This window comes from Oreochromis niloticus, linkage group LG20, assembly GCF_001858045.2.
Source record: "Oreochromis niloticus isolate F11D_XX linkage group LG20, O_niloticus_UMD_NMBU, whole genome shotgun sequence".
Taxonomy (NCBI): domain Eukaryota; kingdom Metazoa; phylum Chordata; class Actinopteri; order Cichliformes; family Cichlidae; genus Oreochromis; species Oreochromis niloticus.
The window spans coordinates 24,280,659-24,299,095 of NC_031984.2; the positions used below are offsets into that span (position 1 = coordinate 24,280,659).

At 37.5% G+C, this 18,437-nt stretch overlaps 1 protein-coding gene across 1 annotated transcript in view; it reads left to right on the forward strand.

The window, feature by feature from the left end:
* Nucleotides 1–18,437, forward strand: part of ubr4 (ubiquitin protein ligase E3 component n-recognin 4) — a 47,692-nt gene that overhangs the window by 4,489 nt on the left and 24,766 nt on the right. The window contains exons 8-43 of the mRNA XM_019349322.2: nucleotides 79–203; nucleotides 324–448; nucleotides 568–627; nucleotides 756–946; nucleotides 1,067–1,166; nucleotides 1,654–1,829; nucleotides 2,028–2,037; nucleotides 2,111–2,147; nucleotides 2,923–2,964; nucleotides 6,440–6,627; nucleotides 6,752–6,908; nucleotides 7,074–7,159; nucleotides 7,304–7,473; nucleotides 7,765–8,044; nucleotides 8,482–8,614; nucleotides 8,715–8,794; nucleotides 8,969–9,097; nucleotides 9,676–9,858; nucleotides 10,110–10,232; nucleotides 10,328–10,557; nucleotides 11,269–11,387; nucleotides 11,491–11,588; nucleotides 11,955–12,112; nucleotides 12,218–12,424; nucleotides 12,537–12,638; nucleotides 12,718–12,818; nucleotides 12,945–13,332; nucleotides 13,800–13,863; nucleotides 14,450–14,641; nucleotides 14,817–14,887; nucleotides 15,612–15,759; nucleotides 16,707–16,940; nucleotides 17,059–17,229; nucleotides 17,365–17,547; nucleotides 17,900–18,058; nucleotides 18,169–18,321. Coding sequence (XP_019204867.1) covers nucleotides 79–203; nucleotides 324–448; nucleotides 568–627; nucleotides 756–946; nucleotides 1,067–1,166; nucleotides 1,654–1,829; nucleotides 2,028–2,037; nucleotides 2,111–2,147; nucleotides 2,923–2,964; nucleotides 6,440–6,627; nucleotides 6,752–6,908; nucleotides 7,074–7,159; nucleotides 7,304–7,473; nucleotides 7,765–8,044; nucleotides 8,482–8,614; nucleotides 8,715–8,794; nucleotides 8,969–9,097; nucleotides 9,676–9,858; nucleotides 10,110–10,232; nucleotides 10,328–10,557; nucleotides 11,269–11,387; nucleotides 11,491–11,588; nucleotides 11,955–12,112; nucleotides 12,218–12,424; nucleotides 12,537–12,638; nucleotides 12,718–12,818; nucleotides 12,945–13,332; nucleotides 13,800–13,863; nucleotides 14,450–14,641; nucleotides 14,817–14,887; nucleotides 15,612–15,759; nucleotides 16,707–16,940; nucleotides 17,059–17,229; nucleotides 17,365–17,547; nucleotides 17,900–18,058; nucleotides 18,169–18,321 — 5,173 coding nt within the window. The remainder of the gene's footprint in view (nucleotides 1–78; nucleotides 204–323; nucleotides 449–567; nucleotides 628–755; nucleotides 947–1,066; nucleotides 1,167–1,653; nucleotides 1,830–2,027; nucleotides 2,038–2,110; nucleotides 2,148–2,922; nucleotides 2,965–6,439; nucleotides 6,628–6,751; nucleotides 6,909–7,073; nucleotides 7,160–7,303; nucleotides 7,474–7,764; nucleotides 8,045–8,481; nucleotides 8,615–8,714; nucleotides 8,795–8,968; nucleotides 9,098–9,675; nucleotides 9,859–10,109; nucleotides 10,233–10,327; nucleotides 10,558–11,268; nucleotides 11,388–11,490; nucleotides 11,589–11,954; nucleotides 12,113–12,217; nucleotides 12,425–12,536; nucleotides 12,639–12,717; nucleotides 12,819–12,944; nucleotides 13,333–13,799; nucleotides 13,864–14,449; nucleotides 14,642–14,816; nucleotides 14,888–15,611; nucleotides 15,760–16,706; nucleotides 16,941–17,058; nucleotides 17,230–17,364; nucleotides 17,548–17,899; nucleotides 18,059–18,168; nucleotides 18,322–18,437) is intronic.

Below are 18,437 nucleotides of genomic sequence, written 5' to 3' on the forward strand. Positions count from 1 at the left end.
ATTGTGTTTAATTATGGCATCTGGCCATTTCACCACTGGTCCAGCATTAAGTTGTTATCCTGTATTTAAAATGCATAGATTTCACTCACTGGTGATAGATGTGACCATGGCTTTGGACACACTTTCCTTGCCTGTACTGGAACCCTTGACACCAGGAAGACTACTGGATATGACCGTGCTGGCTCTAAGCTGTCTCTATGCTGGTAGGTGGTTACATTTTTGGTTAAAATAAAATATACCAAGTGATTCAGGCTGCTATAACATTCAAAAACCAAACTGAGAAAAAAAAAAAATACATCTACAATGCGTTTTTACTTGTTTAGGTGTAAGTGTGGCCACTTGCATGGCCATTCTACAGGTGGGTAGTGGCTTGCAACTTCGCTCTGCCTCCACTGGTACCAAAGAAGAGGACTATGAAAATGATGCAGCCACAATTGTCCAGAAATGTGTAAGTATCATAACTAATCACTTTTAAAAAATCTTTAATTACTGTTAATTACTGTCATGTATATTTTAACAAGATATATAGATTTAAAAAGATGACTAATACATTTGTCTTTACCGCAGCTGGAGATTTATGAAATGATTGGGCAAGCCATCAGCAACTCTCGCAGAGCTGGAGGAGAGGTGAGCACCAATTTTGATTGCTATATTGCGCAGGTAAAAGAATAAATATATTTATGACTGACAGTCTAGGACTGTCAGTTATAAGGTAAGTATTATGACTGATATTTTTAAAATTCTCTGTTCTGCAGCATTATCAGAACTTCCAACTGCTTGGAGCCTGGTGCCTCTTAAACAGCCTGTACCTGATTCTTAACCTGAGCCCGACAGCCTTGGCAGATAAAGGAAAAGAGAAGGATCCCCTGGCTGCTTTGCGTGTCCGTGATATTGCAAGTCGCACCAAGGATGGCGCAGGGTCACCTAAGCTTGGTCCTGCCAAAGGGTATTTTTAAATCCTAATAAAGACAATTTTAGTTCAGTAGTTATGTTTATGCATCAAAGGTCATTTGTGGGCATTAATGTTTTGCCTTTTTCTGTTTTGATATTTTTTTTCTCTCTCAAGACACCAAGGCTTTGGAGTGTTGTCTGTTATCCTGGCCAACCATGCAATCAAACTTTTGACTTCACTTTTCCAGGATCTGCAGGTTGAAGCTCTGCACAGAGTAAGTGAAGCAACAAAACAATGTAGCTGCATTAAAACAAAACTGCCATTGTAGCCATACTGTACTTGCCACCACTATCGCTGGTTTCAGATGCCACGATCTTTGTTGGTTTAAATCCTGTACTATAAAATTGCATTACATACTAATGTAGCTAGTCAAATTCAAGCCTTCATCTTTTGTTTGAGGAACCAAAAAAAAATTGTTTTAAATTACTGTGCCTCAGTTAAATCCTAATGGCTTCATATTTAGTATAAATCCATTGTTGTTTTGCAAGATTGCATCTTTATTTAAAATTAGAAAGGCAGATTTCAAAGTTGGGTTTTTACTGGGGCGTGGGGGTTGTAGCATTTTCGTTCTTTGTTACCCTTTCAGGGTAGGAAATGAATTCAATTATGAAAAATTCAAAAGCATCCAAGTATGCTTCAGTAATTACTGAAAGTACTTTGTGTTTCTTAAAAGCCTTTTCCCCCCTCTGCCATATCTAAAGGGTTGGGCAAGTGATGGACCACCAGCTGAGCTCAACATCATGGCCCAGAGCACTTCCAGCCAGAGGGTTCAAAGACTCATTGACTCTGTTCCCTTGACAAATCTGCTCTTCACCCTTCTCTCCACCTCCTACAAAAAGGTGCAGTCAGTTATATTTGTAATTTGCATTTGCAATTTGTAGTTATGCTGTTTTATTGATTTGAACATTAATTGTGATATTGTGATACAAAACATTGAACGAAAGAAACAAGCAACAGATTTTGTCTGGTGCTTTTTTATCTTTGTAGTTTATCCTTCTTTTAAAAAATAAAAATAAATAAAAATTAGTGGATGTCTAGATGATTATTTATTGAAACCAGCCATTTTCAAATGTAGGTATACTGCGGCTGACTTCTGGGGTGAATCCTGAAAACTTTCTGTGTCCCAACTAAACTTTTAAACTTTGACTTTGATTTGAGGATGATTTCAGCAGTACAGAGGAGGACAGCAGCCAGGGTATTTGTTTTCTTTGAATTCAAACAATTCTTTGTTACATAAAGAATGCAATTACATAGCAGCTCAATTATGCAAATAAAAAGAAATAACTGCTCCCTGTGTGCTGCAGACAGTTTATTCTTAAATCCTGGGTTTAGGAATGCAGATGATACACTCAACAATTCAGACATTGTTATGCTACTTCCACTGAAAAGAAGAGGATTGCATTAACATGACAGTCTGTACCTATATTGTAATTATGATTAATTCACATATACAAAAATGCAATTTATTCAAATAGTTTGATAATTTAGGTTCAACGTTTCTTGCATTTATGGACCATTAAAAACAAAGATCTTGTCATCTAGCTTTAAAGGTAAAGGGGAGACACATGAGCTCAACATTTAAGGAATCAATTCAGTTTTAACGTAATGGCCAAGAAGTGTTGTTTCATTCCTACAAGGTTTGCTTCAGGTTTCTCTGCATCACAGTGGGGATTCAATTAGTGAAAGCAAAGTCATATATTTTTACACATTTCCATTTGATCTCTGAGTTTCTGTAAGTGCTGAGCTGGATAAGATAACAAATGGAATATTTTCAGCATTTGGGAAATTCTTTGAATTGGTATATTTAAAGGAGTGAAACGAGTGTGCTGTCGGTGGTTAAGTCAGTGAGGTAATGACAGCAGTGAGAAGGGTAAACTCATACATAAGCTCACAGTGATGTGATTTAAAAAAAAAAAAAAAAATGTCCATCACAATAATACCAGTGTAGTTGACAGTTTCTACTATTTCAGCAGAGAGAAGACAGGAGAAGACAAGTGCAGCTTGTGTCTCAGGTTAGCAGTTTTCTGTCCTCAGGTCAAAGACTTGGTGTCCGCTGTCCTAAATTCATTTTTGTTATTGTATGTCTCACAATTTAGACTCTGAGCCTTGATCCTAACGGCCTAGAAAATGATAAAGCCACAGATGAAAAGTCTTTGACAAAATACTCCCGGTAATCAGAGTTGCTCTGCCTTATAATTCATATGACTAAATTAAGCTTTTGTTTTGTCAAAGAGGTTCATCTGTGGCTTGTTGTTTTAAAGAATAATACCAGTGGTGTTGATATGTGGGATATTATTTAAACTATTAACTACTGAAGCTTTCATTAAAACTGGTTAATTATCTGAACACTTACATTAACAGTTACTACAGAAGTCATAAAACATTTCTCAGTGACTTATTTTAAGAGCTTTCCCTCTATTACTTTATTATCCTTTTGTCTTCCAGTTTCTGCCTCTTTCCTGTTTCAACAGCAACTCCAAAGAAAGATGTTTGTTATAAGATAGCTGCTAATAGTAATGCTTTAAAAATATAAAATTTATTGCTGGCCTAATGACTTTTCAGGTTGTGGTTGAAATTAAAATTAAACAATTTTCACTATGGTAGAAAATGATTTTGAAATTGGCAACAGTTTTTTCCCCTGCTCTTAAAACTATTTTAACAAAAATGAGGATAAAATTGACAGAAAGCTTTAAAAAAAAAAAAGTGGAAAAACTCATGATGCAAAAATAATCAAGACCCACATCAAAGCAGTGGTATCATTCTTAAATACAATAAATTCAAGTTGTGCTTAATGGGCTTAAACACGCAATGCTACGTCTTGCTGTCACCTGAAAAGTTATTTTTGTATGTTGCATGCAGATGTGAATATCAAATTATTGTGATATTCTTTTGAAACACAAAAGTTGTCTTGTTTTTGTATTTGAAAACTTTTATTGTAGTTGAGTGATATATCACCATTTTAAAGAATATGAATGTTTTGTGCATGGTAAGTGCACAGAGCCTGATGAACCAATGAAATTTGTGGCTATAAATTTAAAAACACTATGGGGAAGGATCCAGAGCTAGATGGTACACTTATGTAAAGTAAACCAGGCAGAGCCATCTCTTTAGATAGGTGCTATTAATTTGTCTCCTAGCTAGTGTTGGTTGGTGTCAGACACCTGTTACTGTTCACTGAAACCAGCAAGGTCAATGCTGCTCTTGTTAGTTTTTTTGTTTGTTTGTTTGTTTTGCTTTGTTTTTTCATATCTAAGCAGTTGAGTTTTACAAAGATGAATACGTCTTATTCTACTCATGAACTATTATTTTTTTTTTCCACCAAGGCAGGGTCTAGGAGAGACTGGTCGAATTTGTAATTTGTTTTGTTAACTTCAGTGCAAATTGAAGAAGTGGAATGAAAACCCAGTGGGGACTATTATGAGCAATGTCGTGCCTATTCTGAACCTTGTGACATCTGTTAGTTGTGGGTTTGTCCTTGGCAAGCATGCTATATGAATAAATAAGAGCAAAGAACTTGACAGCAGTGCACTTAAAAAAAAAAAAAAAAAAAAAAAAAAAGAGATGATTGCGTTTGTCATCAACAGATCACATCTGTCTACATATCCTACAAGGAATAACATAGCTGTCACCTGAGTTAAATCACACGGCGAGTAAGAAAGCCATAGAGACTCTAACTTTCTTTGTGGTTAAGCTGAAAGCATTGAACTGAAACTATATCAATAGGTCTTAAAAACCTACTTTCAAAGAAATTCCTCCTGTATCGTACTGCAGGCTGAGCACACAGAATCAAAATGTACTGTGAAACAATTCTACAGTGTAGAAAATGTCATGGCTCAGCAGGTGAGGGAAGCAGTTGAGCTTGAGTGGGCAACGTATTAGAAACACAAGATTTAAGTGCTTTTTTTCCCCCTCATATTTAAATTCAATGCTTGTTATATATGTGCTTTTTTTTTTTTTTTTTTTTTTTAAAATTCATACTATGAATTTTTATTTGGTAGAATATGAATTTTTCAACCTATCATTATCAGCTATCAGTCTTATATTTTTGCACCAAAACATTTAAAGAGACGTGTGCAGGTTTAGCGCGGATCACCCCGTGCATGGAGCTGCATGGCATCAACGCATTAGTGCTGTTAGCTCGCTAACGCATTAGTGCCGTGCAGCCCCATGCACGGGGCGATACTTGCTAACGGAGATTTGCCGCATTAATGCGGTTATGGCGTTAACGTCATTTTAACGAGATTAACGCTGACAACACTAATTTTATCATATTTAAAACTGACCGACATGTTGATTGCAGCAGTGTTTTCTGAAGGTGTAATAATCCATCTTCAAGCTCTGTTCAGCACATTCAGATTTGAAGGAATCTGAGAATAACGCGTGCTTTGTGTTCAGCTAATCTTAGCGTTGTTTCTTATTTTTACCAGAAACACACAAGAATGTATAAAATGTAAAAATTCTAGTGCAGCACAACTTAGAGCTCATAATAATCATAATAGAAGCTCATTTAAAGGAATGATTGTGGCTTTCCTCTCCACCATCTATAGTAGCTGACAAACTGCAGCATGTCTTTTGTTACTAGCAGATTTGCTTCCACTTTGGATTGCACTTGTCTTATACAGAGATGAAAATATAAATCAATACAAATAAATATTTCCATGTATTCTCAGTGACAGCAATGAAAAGTGCATGTCTTTGAGGATAAATTGGGTAACATCCTTATGTAGATATTCATCAAGAGGAAATTGGTTATTGTTCGCTTCTTACTGCAGTCTTTGGATCTTGTTCACCACCTTCACTGTGTTGTACACTCACTGGCCACTTTATTAGTTACGTCTTGCAAGTAATAAGTTGGAAATTTCCTCATTGTTTGTGACATGGAACCAGCAAGTTGATAAAAATTTTAGTCCATATTGACATGGCATCATAGATTTCCACATAACCTTTTCATGCCCAGTAACACGTTTTACTGGTTCTTTTCAGGGTAGTAATATGTTCCTTTTTTTTTTTTTTTTTTTTTTTTTTTTTTTTTGTAGGCAGGTAACATATTTTTAAGATCATGACAATTCCAAGTACACAGGGGCTCAAACTGTGCCTAAAAGAAGGCCATTATAACGCCACAAATAGACCAAATGGCCAATAAATACGCTTCTTTCATAGTTTTGCTGACATTAACTCTAGAGGAGAACAGAGCACATGAGCAAATTGGGCGTGGGAAGAGGATGGTGTTACTCGAGTTGACCTTAAGCAGTCAGCCTCGGGGTAACACTGAAATGAATTTCAGTTCTACCGTGTGAGCAGTTGAAGTTTGTTTAAACATATAGTAACTGATGGCCAGTGTCCAGTGAGTGTAGTTGCCATGAACTATTGTGAAGCTTTATGTTTTCCCTTTATTGGTGACACCACTACTACTTCACAAATACCTTCATGAATGTGTGAGCATTTTACCTCAAGATGCTTATGTAAATAATTAACTATTCTTTACAGATGATGACAGTGAACCTATCCTGGGGCTTTGGTTTGAAGAGACAATTTCACCAAGCAAGGACAAAGTGGCTCCTCCACCGCCTCCCCCTCCACCACCTTTGGAGACTTCTCCCAGACTGAAGAGTCCCAGCAAGCAAAATCCAAGCGAGAACGGCAACATTTTAGCTGGCCGTAAAGATCCCGAACTGGTGAAGAAAACATATAGATTGTTGCTGTTACAATGCATACAATACTACTTTTTTTTCTTTTCTCTTTTTTTTTGTAAATAGGGCTTATGACATTGTATCATTTCAACTCTTTTTGTTTCTGCAGTTCCTCAGCTTAGCATCCAGCATTCTGAATTTCATCACCACCTCGATGCTAAAGTCCAGGAACAACTTTATTCGTAACTACCTGAGTGTGTCTCTCACAGAACAACACATGGCTACACTTGCAAGTATCATCAAAGATGTGGACAAAGATGTCAAAGGTATGCTTAAAAAAAAAAAAAAAAAAAAAAAAAATTGTACAATTATTCAAATATAAGAATATTCACCTAAATTCATAATAATTTGCTTTGTAGACCTACAGACTTGAATTTTGTGACCACAGTGAATGTCTATAGTTTTGTGTTTTTGTTTCTTTTAACCCACAGGCTCTTCAGATGAAGTCTTTTCTTTAGCACTGTATCACTTCAACCACACCCTAGTGACCTCAGATCTTCCCTCCCCGGCTTTGCAGGTAAGGGGCTTGGCTTTGCTTTTGCTTCTTTGCCACTATGTGAAATAAATCTTTTAACAACTACTTTCTACAACAAACTTCAAATTGATTTTTTTTTTTTTTTAATATCTCAAGTCTTATATTGTATCTCTTAACTATTTGCAGAGCACTCTTCTACAGCAATTAGGTGTTGCACCCTTTTCAGAGGGTCCATGGCCTCTGTACATTCATCCTCAATCATTGTCAGTGCTCTCCAGACTTCTCCTCATATGGCAGCACAAAGCTACTGTGCAGGGAGAACCGGACGTTCCTGAGTGTATGAAGGTCTGGGAAAGGTATAAAAATTCTGTCTTTCTTATCTGAATATTTGTTATTGTGATCAAATTGTTTAAATTCCTTGATGCTGCAGTCAAACCTAGAGAGTATGGTTGTTGACATTTATGAAAAAAAGGTGCTGGTTTGATTTGGGGGGGGGGGGGGACTTGTATGAATATCCAATATTGTAGTCAATAACAGGTGAATTATTGTTTGCAAAAACATATCAGAATTGTAGTCTAGCTTAGTCGTCCATATATTTCTCTTTAATCTGGATTTTTCCTTTCCTTTTGCTGCCTGTACTTGCTCAGATTTTTGGGAACCTTGAAGCAACACGCCATCCAGGGTTCTATTCATGGCGAAGATGACCTTAATGTGGAACACCTCCAGCTGCTGCTGCTCCTTTTCCACAATCTGTCAGAGCGTGGTCGTCGATCAGTCCTCACCTTAGTCACACAGGCCATTACAGAGGTGGCACAGAGCAGAGACTCCCAGCTGAAAGCTGTGCCCCTCAATTTGGCACGCCTGTTGCTGGTTTTTGACTACCTGCTGCGCCACTACTCCAAGGCTCCTTTATATCTTTTTGAACAGGTTAATGCTTCCTTTCAAATTGTTATTTGTATGGTAAATTGAAAAATAAAGCTTTAATTTTTCTTTGTTACTTGATTTCTATTCATTAGGGTAAAGCAAGTGCATTAATCTGGGTTCAGAGCAACATAAAGATGTCATTATGATTGTAATATAAGGCTAGTGTAGTATAAAAACATACCACGTCCTATACCCAGTGAATTTCTGTTAAACATTCTAATAACACAGTAGTTTTGAAATATATTTATGATTTACAATTTTTTGTTTCCAGCTGTTTTGATCTCATTAAACTTGAGGAAAAACAATCATAAAAATTAGCTTTCCTTGTACAAAACATTTTTTTCTTATACAATTTCAACTAATGTTGAATCTTAAATAATCTTGAATAATATGCATGTTTGGGACTTGATAACAGTGTTTACTGTGTGTGCTGTAAATAGGTGCAGTACAACCTTCTTACCCCGCCATCTACTGGCGCAAGTTCTGTTCAGGAAGGTGGAAAACGCAGCAACGTTCCACTTTACTATGGATTCAAAGAGGTGGAGGAGAACTGGGCTAAACACTGTTCGACAGGTAAACCCAAATAACTTTTTAAAACTAAATTTTAGTTTAATCTGTTTGTAGTGTATGATAAATAAAATTTCATCTTTTATTAAATGCAAACTTTTTTTAGATTCGAATGTCCAGCCCAAATTCTACTGCGTTCTGTCTCCTGAGGCGTCCGAAGATGATATCAGCAGACTAGATAGCAAGGTGAGGCGTGGACTGTGTTTTATGTGGTCTTAATTGAGTTTTTTACAGTACAGTTTATATGTGCTACGAAAACATGCTTTTTATTTTTAATTTGTACATGTATATCAATATTTCTGTTTTTATCACGTTTATTAAAATTATTGCCATACCTAACTGTTAAACATGTCCTCATAGGTCTTTCCAAAGCTATTTAATGGAGCAGTGAAATATGACGAGCTGTATGCATGGCTCATCTCACTCCTGGCTGCGGGCTCTCAGTTTGACACAGCAAGAAGACAAGAGAACAAGCCCATCACTCCTATGGTGAGAGCACCAAATGAAGAAATAGAACCGCTGAAATAAGCTCACTGAGCATATGGCTTTAGTGGTTTATCTAAAAGGCATTAAACACCTGTCTGCTGCAGGGCTTGTGGTTTGGTGCGTCTTTTTGGTTAACTTAGAAATTGATCTGCAAACAGAAACTTGATACAAAAACTCTTGTTATAATGGTGCAGTCCTTTTTCTATTTGTGCACTGCTACTGATGACTTCAGTGACTGATTTAATTGTTTCAGGTGATAGAGAAAATGCATATTACATTTTTGAAAATAGACCAATGAGAATAAAACAAAACAAAGAAGAATAAGCCACATTGCAAATGTTTATCTGCATGTCTAAAGACAAATAAAATGACAAGCACATGCAAACAATACTAGACGAAAACAAACTGAATATCATCAATGCAGTAAGGCATGATCTATAATAAACGTTATTCTATATCGTTGTGTAATTTGTAAGTAATTTGGCCTTTCTTTGGCTGAAATAAAGTTCCTCAAACATTAGAGACTTGTATACCTAATGATACTAGCTTAATGGCAGCAAACTGTTGGGCCCCCCATACAGGAGGCCTGCTCCCTTCAGTACTACTTCCTGATACTGTGGAGGATCCTTGGTGTTTTACCACCTTCCAAAGGCTTCATGGAGCAGCTAAAGACTGGCTGCAGTGACCCCAGTGAGAGCGACATCTTACACACACTGCGATGGTCATCACGTCTCCGCGTATCTACGTATGTGAACTGGATCAAGGTCAGTTGATGCTTGAAAGTCCTACAAATGTATTATCAGTGTGATGGGGATGTTGGTGGTGTTGGTCAAACTTTAGAATAAAGTACTTGATTAATTCATTGGGATTTTTTTTGTCTTGAAATTGTTTGCTTTTTCAGAAAAAATAATTCAAAGTGGATGCAGATTTACTTTTCTAATATAATTTTTATATTTTGTATTAATTCTGTAATTTCAAGTCTTTGATGGGTGTTTTTGTGTGTCATCACTCACAGGAGCACTTGGTAAAGCAAGGAATGAAAACAGACCAAGCTGCTTCTCTGGTTGAAGTGACCGCTGCTAAATGCAGCACTGTGAAATACGATGTGGAGCTAGCAGAAGAGTACATTGCCAGACAGGTAATGGTTATCACAGATACATTTGTAACTTGTGGTGGTTGTGTTCAAAGTTTTGAAATCAATTGACACCTCCTGACAACTTTATTTTGTTGCAGATTTCCACATTCTCAAGTGTAGACCCACATGTCATCCTTCCACTTCATCAGTTGCCCTCTCTACAAGCCATCTATACGCTGGATGCAGTCATCTCTAAAATTCAGGTTTCTTTAGATGAGCATTTGTCCAAGGTTGCCATTGAGGCCGACACCCACAAATCCTCTGAGATTGCAAAGAATCTGCTGCCTGCCACACTACAGCTCACTGACATTTACTCAGCTTTCACAAGGTGAGAGGGTAATGTCATTATAAGCTCTTGTTATATCTAGTAGACTGGAATACGGTAATGTGATTGAAATGCATGATAGATCACATGATCATGTGGCTGATCACATGGCCAGTTCTTGGGTTACAGATGCACTCAAAATATTGACAAATTCCAGAGGACATAGCTTTGGTGACTTAGGTTAAATCTAAATTATGTATTTATTTATTTTAAATTCCACCATATTCGTGACAGCCAACATTTTGCAAAGCACATCTACTACATGCACGCCACATAACTAGTATCCACATATCTGTTACTTTATATATCCTTTACAGTTTATCAGTATTCTAACACCACTGGCTTGTAGATATGTAAATGTTAAATTTATTTTGAATTTACTGTAATTGCTAATGTAAGCTGTTTTTTAGTTTAGTTTTAGTGAAAGCTTTAGTAAAAAACACAAACAAACCCTCCATTACTTTCAAAATGCATGCATGCGTCAATGTAAGGAACACAACTTAAGGAACCTTAAATATTCCCTCTTTAATTTATATATCATAACATGTTTTGTTTTTAAATATTTCTAAATCCTAACACTTTGACAGTTTTGCTAATTATTTGTTTAGATTTGGAGTGTAGCCCACTTCATGTCTAAGAAATAAGACGTGTTGATGATGTTCTTTATGACAACTTATCCTGATTTAATCATTAAATGAAACTTGTCTTGAACAGATCTTACCTATTAATGAACATCCCAGAGGAAGGGGAGAACAAACTGACCGATGCCAAGCTCCAAGGTTATGCTGCAGTTCTGGCCATAGGTTCCACCCGATGCAAGGCCAACATACTTGGTATCCAAATGAAATACTGAAAGATATTATTTTACAATGCAGCCAGTACGATTACTTTAATAGCTTTTATGCAGTGGTCTAACAACACTTTAAATTCCTACAGGTCATAATATTATGCAGAACTTGCCAACAGCTGTGCAGACAGTTTGTGAGACTTGGAATGGTGTCCACACCACTGAATTTCCCAACATTGGCTCATGGGTATGTGGTTAAAGTTGGTTATTTTTCCACTTTTTAAGCACCTTAATTAATGTGAGTAGAGGACTCCATAGTGCGACTGGTTGGTCATAGTGTGCACCCATTTCCATTTAAGGGGAAAGCCACACGTCTCCTGTGCAAATGTCATTAAGACTTTGTATTTAAGCAGTTTTACTTATTTTAATATAATGGTTATTTCTTTGTTTAGAAATTATTAAAACATTTGTTACACATGGCACGATTACAAAAAGAAATGAAGACTTGGCTTTTGCCTGTATTGTCACACCCTACATGGCATTTCAGTTATTAAAAAAAAAATATATATATATACTCACATAAATAATAAAACTGCTATCTTCTCTTTCTCAGCGCAATGCATTTGCAAACGATACCATTCCATCAGAGAGCTACATCAGTGCCATCCAAGCAGCTCACCTGGGCACACTGAGTTGTCAGTCCTTGCCTCTGGCCTCTTCTCTTAAACACATCCTTCTCTCACTGGTTCGCCTGATTGGAGACCTCATTGTGTAAGTTCAAAGACGTCTACTGATAAACTCTTTTGCATGCATAGATTTTACCCATGAAAAACCTGTTATTCTCTAGTTAATAATGCTGCATGATTGTCTCTTCAGTACTGAGGAGCTGAACCCCTCACAGGTTGTGAGCACCCTGCTGCCTCTGCTCTTGGAGAGCAGCACAGAGAGTGTAGCTGAGATCAGCACCACTTCACTGGAGCGCATCCTTGGCCCATCAGAGTCTGATGCCTTTCTAGCCCGCATCTACGAGCGTTTGGTGACCGGATGTTACAACATTATTGCCAGTCACTCAGATCCCAACAGGTATTTTTAATATGTATCAGATTTCACTGGCCTTTAATGAACCATGTTAATCAATCAAAACACTACTCTTTTTATACTTTTTTTATTTTAATTTATTTTTTTTATTTTTTAGTGGTTTGGATGAGTCCATCCTTGAGGAATGCCTTCAGTACCTCGAAAAACAACTTGAAAGCAGTCAGGTCCGAAAGGCAATGGAAGAATTCTTTTCATTCAGGTATTGTCTCTGCTGATAACACAATCTAGCTTCTCATTCATTCAGTCACCTCACATATTTTGGGCTTCTTCTTTTTCAGTGGTGAGCTTGTCCAAATTATGATGGCAACGGCCAATGAAAACCTGTCTCCAAAGTTTTGTAACAGGGTGCTGAAATTCTTCACCAAGCTTTTCCAGCTCAGTAAGTCTGTAATAATTTTAAAACTATACAGTCCAAGTTTGGTTATATTCAAACTTTTCAAGGCAGAGCTCTTTGAGCTAAAGCTGGAGTAGATCCCTCTAAGTTTCATCATGCATTTTTCTCCAGCGGAGAAGAACCCAAACCCAAGCCTGTTAGGCCTGTGTGGCTCTTTGGCCCAGCTGGCTTGTGTGGAGCCCTCTCGTCTGCAGTCCTGGCTGACACGTATGACTGCTACACCACCAAAGGACTCAGAACAACTGGAAATTGTGCAAGAAAACAGACAGCTTCTGCAGCTACTAACCACTCATATTGTGCGTGACAATAGCCAGGTGGGCGAAGGAGTGTGCACTGTGCTTCTCAGCACGCTTATTCCCATGGCAACAGACATGCTGGCCAATGGTGATGGAACAGGTTTTCCTGAGCTCATGGTCATCATGGCCACACTTGCCAGTGCGGGACAGGGTGCAGGCCACCTCCAGCTGCACAGGGCAGCTATAGACTGGCTGACTAGATGGTAAGAAATGAATTTTACAGGTGTGGAGATCTAAGTTTCAGTCGCATCATTAAAGAAAACTAAATTGTGGAATTATGTAGTTGCAGCAGCCAAACTCGCTAGGAAAAATTGCTTGGTTTAAGCTCGATTTATACTTCTGCTATGAACCTATCCAGCAGCTACACCCTAGGATGAGGCCTTATGCCACATCTCAAGATGTCTGACTGTTTTTTCTTGCTGGTTGCAATGTCATCTTCCTTTTGTAACTGTATTTTTCCCCCAAATCTGATCCTGTTCAATTCCCATTGGTAGGAGTATTCAAACAAATTTAGCTCAGTAGCATAGAAATCTGAGCCTCACGTAGCATTTTGGCTGTGTTATTACATGTTAAAGTGAAAACTCTCTGTAGATTCTGTGTGGGAGTATAAATCTAGGGAGAAATTTAAAGGGAGAACATGTGACCTAAAAGCTGATCTTTTACTTTGCAGCAAAAAGTATTTAACACAGAAGAATGTCGTGGAAAAAGTGAGCACAAACCTGTCTCATGGAAAGGTGAGTTCCTCACACACTTAAGTGCATTTTGGACATTTCTGCAGAATGAGATTTTAATTAGGCCACACTTGTTCTAGACCTATGATCAGCCTTATTATTTGAGAATTAATATCATCACCTCTCTAAAGGTTAAAGACCTTACATATTCTTTGTTTTGGGAGATGAAATGAAACATTTCTCATGGAGGAATGTATTGCAATCTCTGGACTTTCTCCGTGGAAAAAGAAAGGATATGTCCTTGTTTGTTACATTTATATTAATAAAATGTAAAATCTCTTCAAGGTTAAAATCAAGTCTAAATCATAGTATCCTGATTTGATTAAGAATTTGCTACCACATAGTTATACATCATGTAATCTGGTTATCTCTGTGCTTCTCATACCCCATATTAGACAGTCAGAATGAATGATAATGAAACTGGGTTTAGGCAATTAAAGGAAAACACTGTATAGGTACCAATTTGCCAAAGTATTTTTCTGTGATATATTACATTTTGAAAAATGTCCCAAAATGTGTCTCCCATCTGGCAGTTCAGATATTAACATATCTAAATATCAACTGATATGCACCTCTTCTTTGATTTCAGCATGCCAGCATGCTGGAATGCTCATGTCACATCATCTCCTATCTGGCTGATGTGATGAACGCTTTGCGTCAAAGCAGCGGTCAAGGCAACTCAGCAATGCTGATGGAGGGAGAGGAAAAAGCCATGGAAGTAGACTCAGACTGGGTGGAGGAACTTGTAGTAGAGGAGGATGATTCCCAGGCAGAGGACTCTGTAAGAAGTTATTCTTTTATTCTCATCCATCAGGCTGTATTTTCCAAATATGTGTGTCTGTCTCTGTGTGTATGGACTTACAGACATAAATCAGTGTTGTTTTTGGGCTTAGTTTTATCTCTGTCAGTTTGCTATATGAAACTATCCTTTTATCATGTCTATCATTGTTTGACAGGATGAAGACTCACTTTGCAACAAACTTTGCACTTTCACCATTACTCAGAAGGAATTCATGAACCAGCACTGGTAAAGAAACGTTTGTTTATTGTGGTTTTGTTTTAATCTTAAGTGTGGCCTTTGGTTCCAAACACATCCATATTACACTTAAAAATTGATTTGTCATACAGTATACGTTTGATTATTTCCTTTGTTATTATTCAGTTTTTACTAAGAATAAACCCCAAAAACCAGAAAATCATATATTTAGTAGATTTCTCAAATCTGTGGAAATGGGAGGACTCCACACTGCTGAATTAAGGTGCAAAACAAAATTGCATACATTTGTCATGTAATTTAGTGTGTTATGTACCTGGAAAAAGTAACAGTGTGTTAGCAACATGTAATATTTTCTATGTGAAGGTTTTTTTTGTTTGTTTGTTTGTTTGTTTGTTTGTTTGTTTTTTTTGGACTTATTGTGAATATTTAAGGATAGAGTGGGCAGCTATAAAAGGTTACAAATGCCTTAATTCATCTAGAGCCTCTGTGGTGTGCAAATCTAACCAGGCAGCAACATATTTAAAGCTTGTCTGAGCTGAGTTAATCTTTTGGAAAATAATCTCCTTGGTTAGCTCTGGATTATGGGTAATTTTTAATTCATTTATCTGGGAAGGTAGATTTAGGTGGTAGCGTGATCAAATAGCCTTCTCCTGTGATATATCCATGTAGACATGTAGAAATACAGTCATTCTTTAGTTTCTCACATGATGTGATGTGCTATATATAGTATTGCCTATTACTTTTCATTCTGCAGGTACCACTGTCACACCTGTAAGATGGTGGATGGGGTAGGTGTGTGCACAGTGTGCGCCAAGGTCTGTCACAAAGACCATGAGATCTCCTATGCCAAATATGGCTCTTTCTTCTGTGACTGCGGTGCCAAAGAGGATGGCAGCTGCCAGGTGAGACCGAATACCTCAGGTCATCATGGGAAGAGAACAACAGCGGTAACTTTAGCTTGCAAGTCATTCCCCCATTGACCTCCATCCAGTCATTTCATTTGATTAGGGTTATAGCTAGCCCACACATTTGGCCAGAAATGAGCAAAATCATGTTAGTAATATCTTTTGTCAGCTTTTTGTGTACTGAACAGGTCAGCTTCCCTAGTTAATCTTAAAGTCCGTGTAAAGAGATAATTCTGGGATTACTTTGTATAAAAACCTTTGAAATATCTTTTACTGAATTATGTAGGTGGATTTTTTTTTTTTTTTTTTTGTTAATCTTTTTAGTTTTTAGGGTATAGTCAGTCCATGGCTCAGTGACTCACTGGAGCTCCACTTGGTTCGATCCCTCTAACACTTTAATGTTGTAAAACGTTGAGTGCATTAGCATAAGTGCTTCTCCCACTCAACTGTAAGCTACAACACCCAATGCCTCCAAGTTGCTTGGTTAATTTTCATCCTGAAACACTGCTGTATCAAAAATGTGCATGTCATTTAAATTTTATTTACCTGGGTGGTTTATAAAATATTTTTCATTATGTGACAAACATGTTTATTACCACTTTACATGGACTTTAACAGTTTTTTTTATGTGCATGTGATGAGCAAGCCATCAATTACATCTTACCTTTAGTTTACAGCATAATAAGTACAATAGGCTTTTAGCATTTTTTTTTTCTTTGTGCTTGTTAATGCAATGTTTTCCTCACTGTCAGTGTTGTGATAACATTTGCTCATACCAGTTTGGTTCACTTTTTTATAAATGTTTGTTCCACTTCTGCACTTACACGCATTACTGGTTGACATTTACAATGCATAAAGGGAAGCATAAAGAATCATTTAAGTATAAATTTATGTGAATATCAGCTTTTCCCCACTTCTTACTTTGTGTGTTGCATCATTCACAGGCCCTGGTCAAACGCAGTCCCAGCAGTGGCATGGGCTCTACTCTTAAAGAGTCTTCAGCTTTTCAGAGTGAACTGCGTATGCCTGAGAGTGCTATTCGCCACCAAAATTCCTCACCGTCTGACAAGGGCAAGGTCACCATCTGTGATGGCAAATCCAGTGATGAAGACAGACCTAAGAAGAGCAGCGTGTGCAAGAGTATCGAAGGGTGTCAAGAAGAGCTGCTAGCACAAGTGGTTAGAGAGAACATATTAATTTATTTTTATCTGTAGTATCCTAAAACCTTTAAGACTTCTTTTACATGTGAAAAGATGTTGTGCGACTTACGTTTTTGCCCCTCTTTTATCATGCTAGACGGGATCATCTACTGCTGCAGTCATACTGGAAATGCTCATGTTTCTCATGGAAGCTATCCAGACCAACTTCCAGCAAGCATCAGCAGTGGGAAGCAGCAGCCGGGCACAGCAAGCCCTCAATGAACTGCATACTCAGGACAAAATTGTGGAGATGACGGACCAGTTAATGGTATTATGACCCAAATAGATTAGCCTGTTCCAATATAACACTTAATTCATTGATAAGTTATTAAAACTTAATTAAAATAGAATTCTATTATTGAGCTGTTGCATTTTAGTGTTAACGGCTACTTTTTCCCTTCAGGTCCCCACACTTGGCTCCCAGGAAGGAGCTTTTGAGAATGTGCGAATGAATTACAGTGGTGACCAGGGGCAAACTATACGCCAGCTCATCAGTGCACATGTTCTGCGCCGTGTTGCTATGTGTGTTCTGTCTTCCCCCCATGGACGCCGTCAGCACCTGGCAGTCAGCCATGAAAAGGGGAAGGTAAGCTAAACAATTTAAGTTCCTTTGTCCAATTAGAAGAGCTTTTATTGAATTCTTATTTAAAACATATGCAGTGTTATTGATTCAGACTTGTCTGTGAAACAGAGCATCGTGACAAGGAAAAAAAAATCTACACTCAAATGAACAATAGAATAACAAAAATGCCTCTTTCTACGTTATTATATGTTTTTTGTATTTTTTCTCTTTAACTTTTTTCTTCACGTTTTCTTTAAGTTGTTTTATATATCATCAAGATACTTTGCAAACAATGAAATAAGAACAGACAGGGAAATCTGTGTTTTTACTGTTAAAATGTCTCAACTCGACTTTTTCTCCATCTCCTTTCTGACAGATAACAGTTCTTCAGCTGTCTACTCTCCTGAAACAAGCTGACTCAAGCAAAAGGAAGTTGACACTGACCCGTTTGGCTTCGGCCCCAGTCCCATTCACTGTCCTTAGTCTCACAGGCAACCCCTGCAATGAAGATTACCTGGCTGTGTGTGGCCTTAAGGTCAGAAATGAGCTGCTTCTTATAAAATAACTTATAAAGTTAAATGAACAGTTGCTGTAAGAATTTGTTAAATTTAACTATCTTGTTGTTCTCCTTTCATCTCTTCCCAGGACTGCCATGTACTAACTTTCAGCAGCACAGGTTCTGTGTCTGACCACCTGGTGTTGCATCCACAGCTGGCCACTGGCAACTTCATCATCAAAGCTATCTGGTTACCAGGCTCACAGACTGAACTTGCTATCATCACTGCTGACTTTGTCAAGGTATATATTAACGTAATAAACATATTTTGTACTTGAAGCAACAGAATTGATTTTGTTTATGCAATTTCTTTATGAAAACAACCATAGATTCTATACATATACCTTTCTGCCCTAGG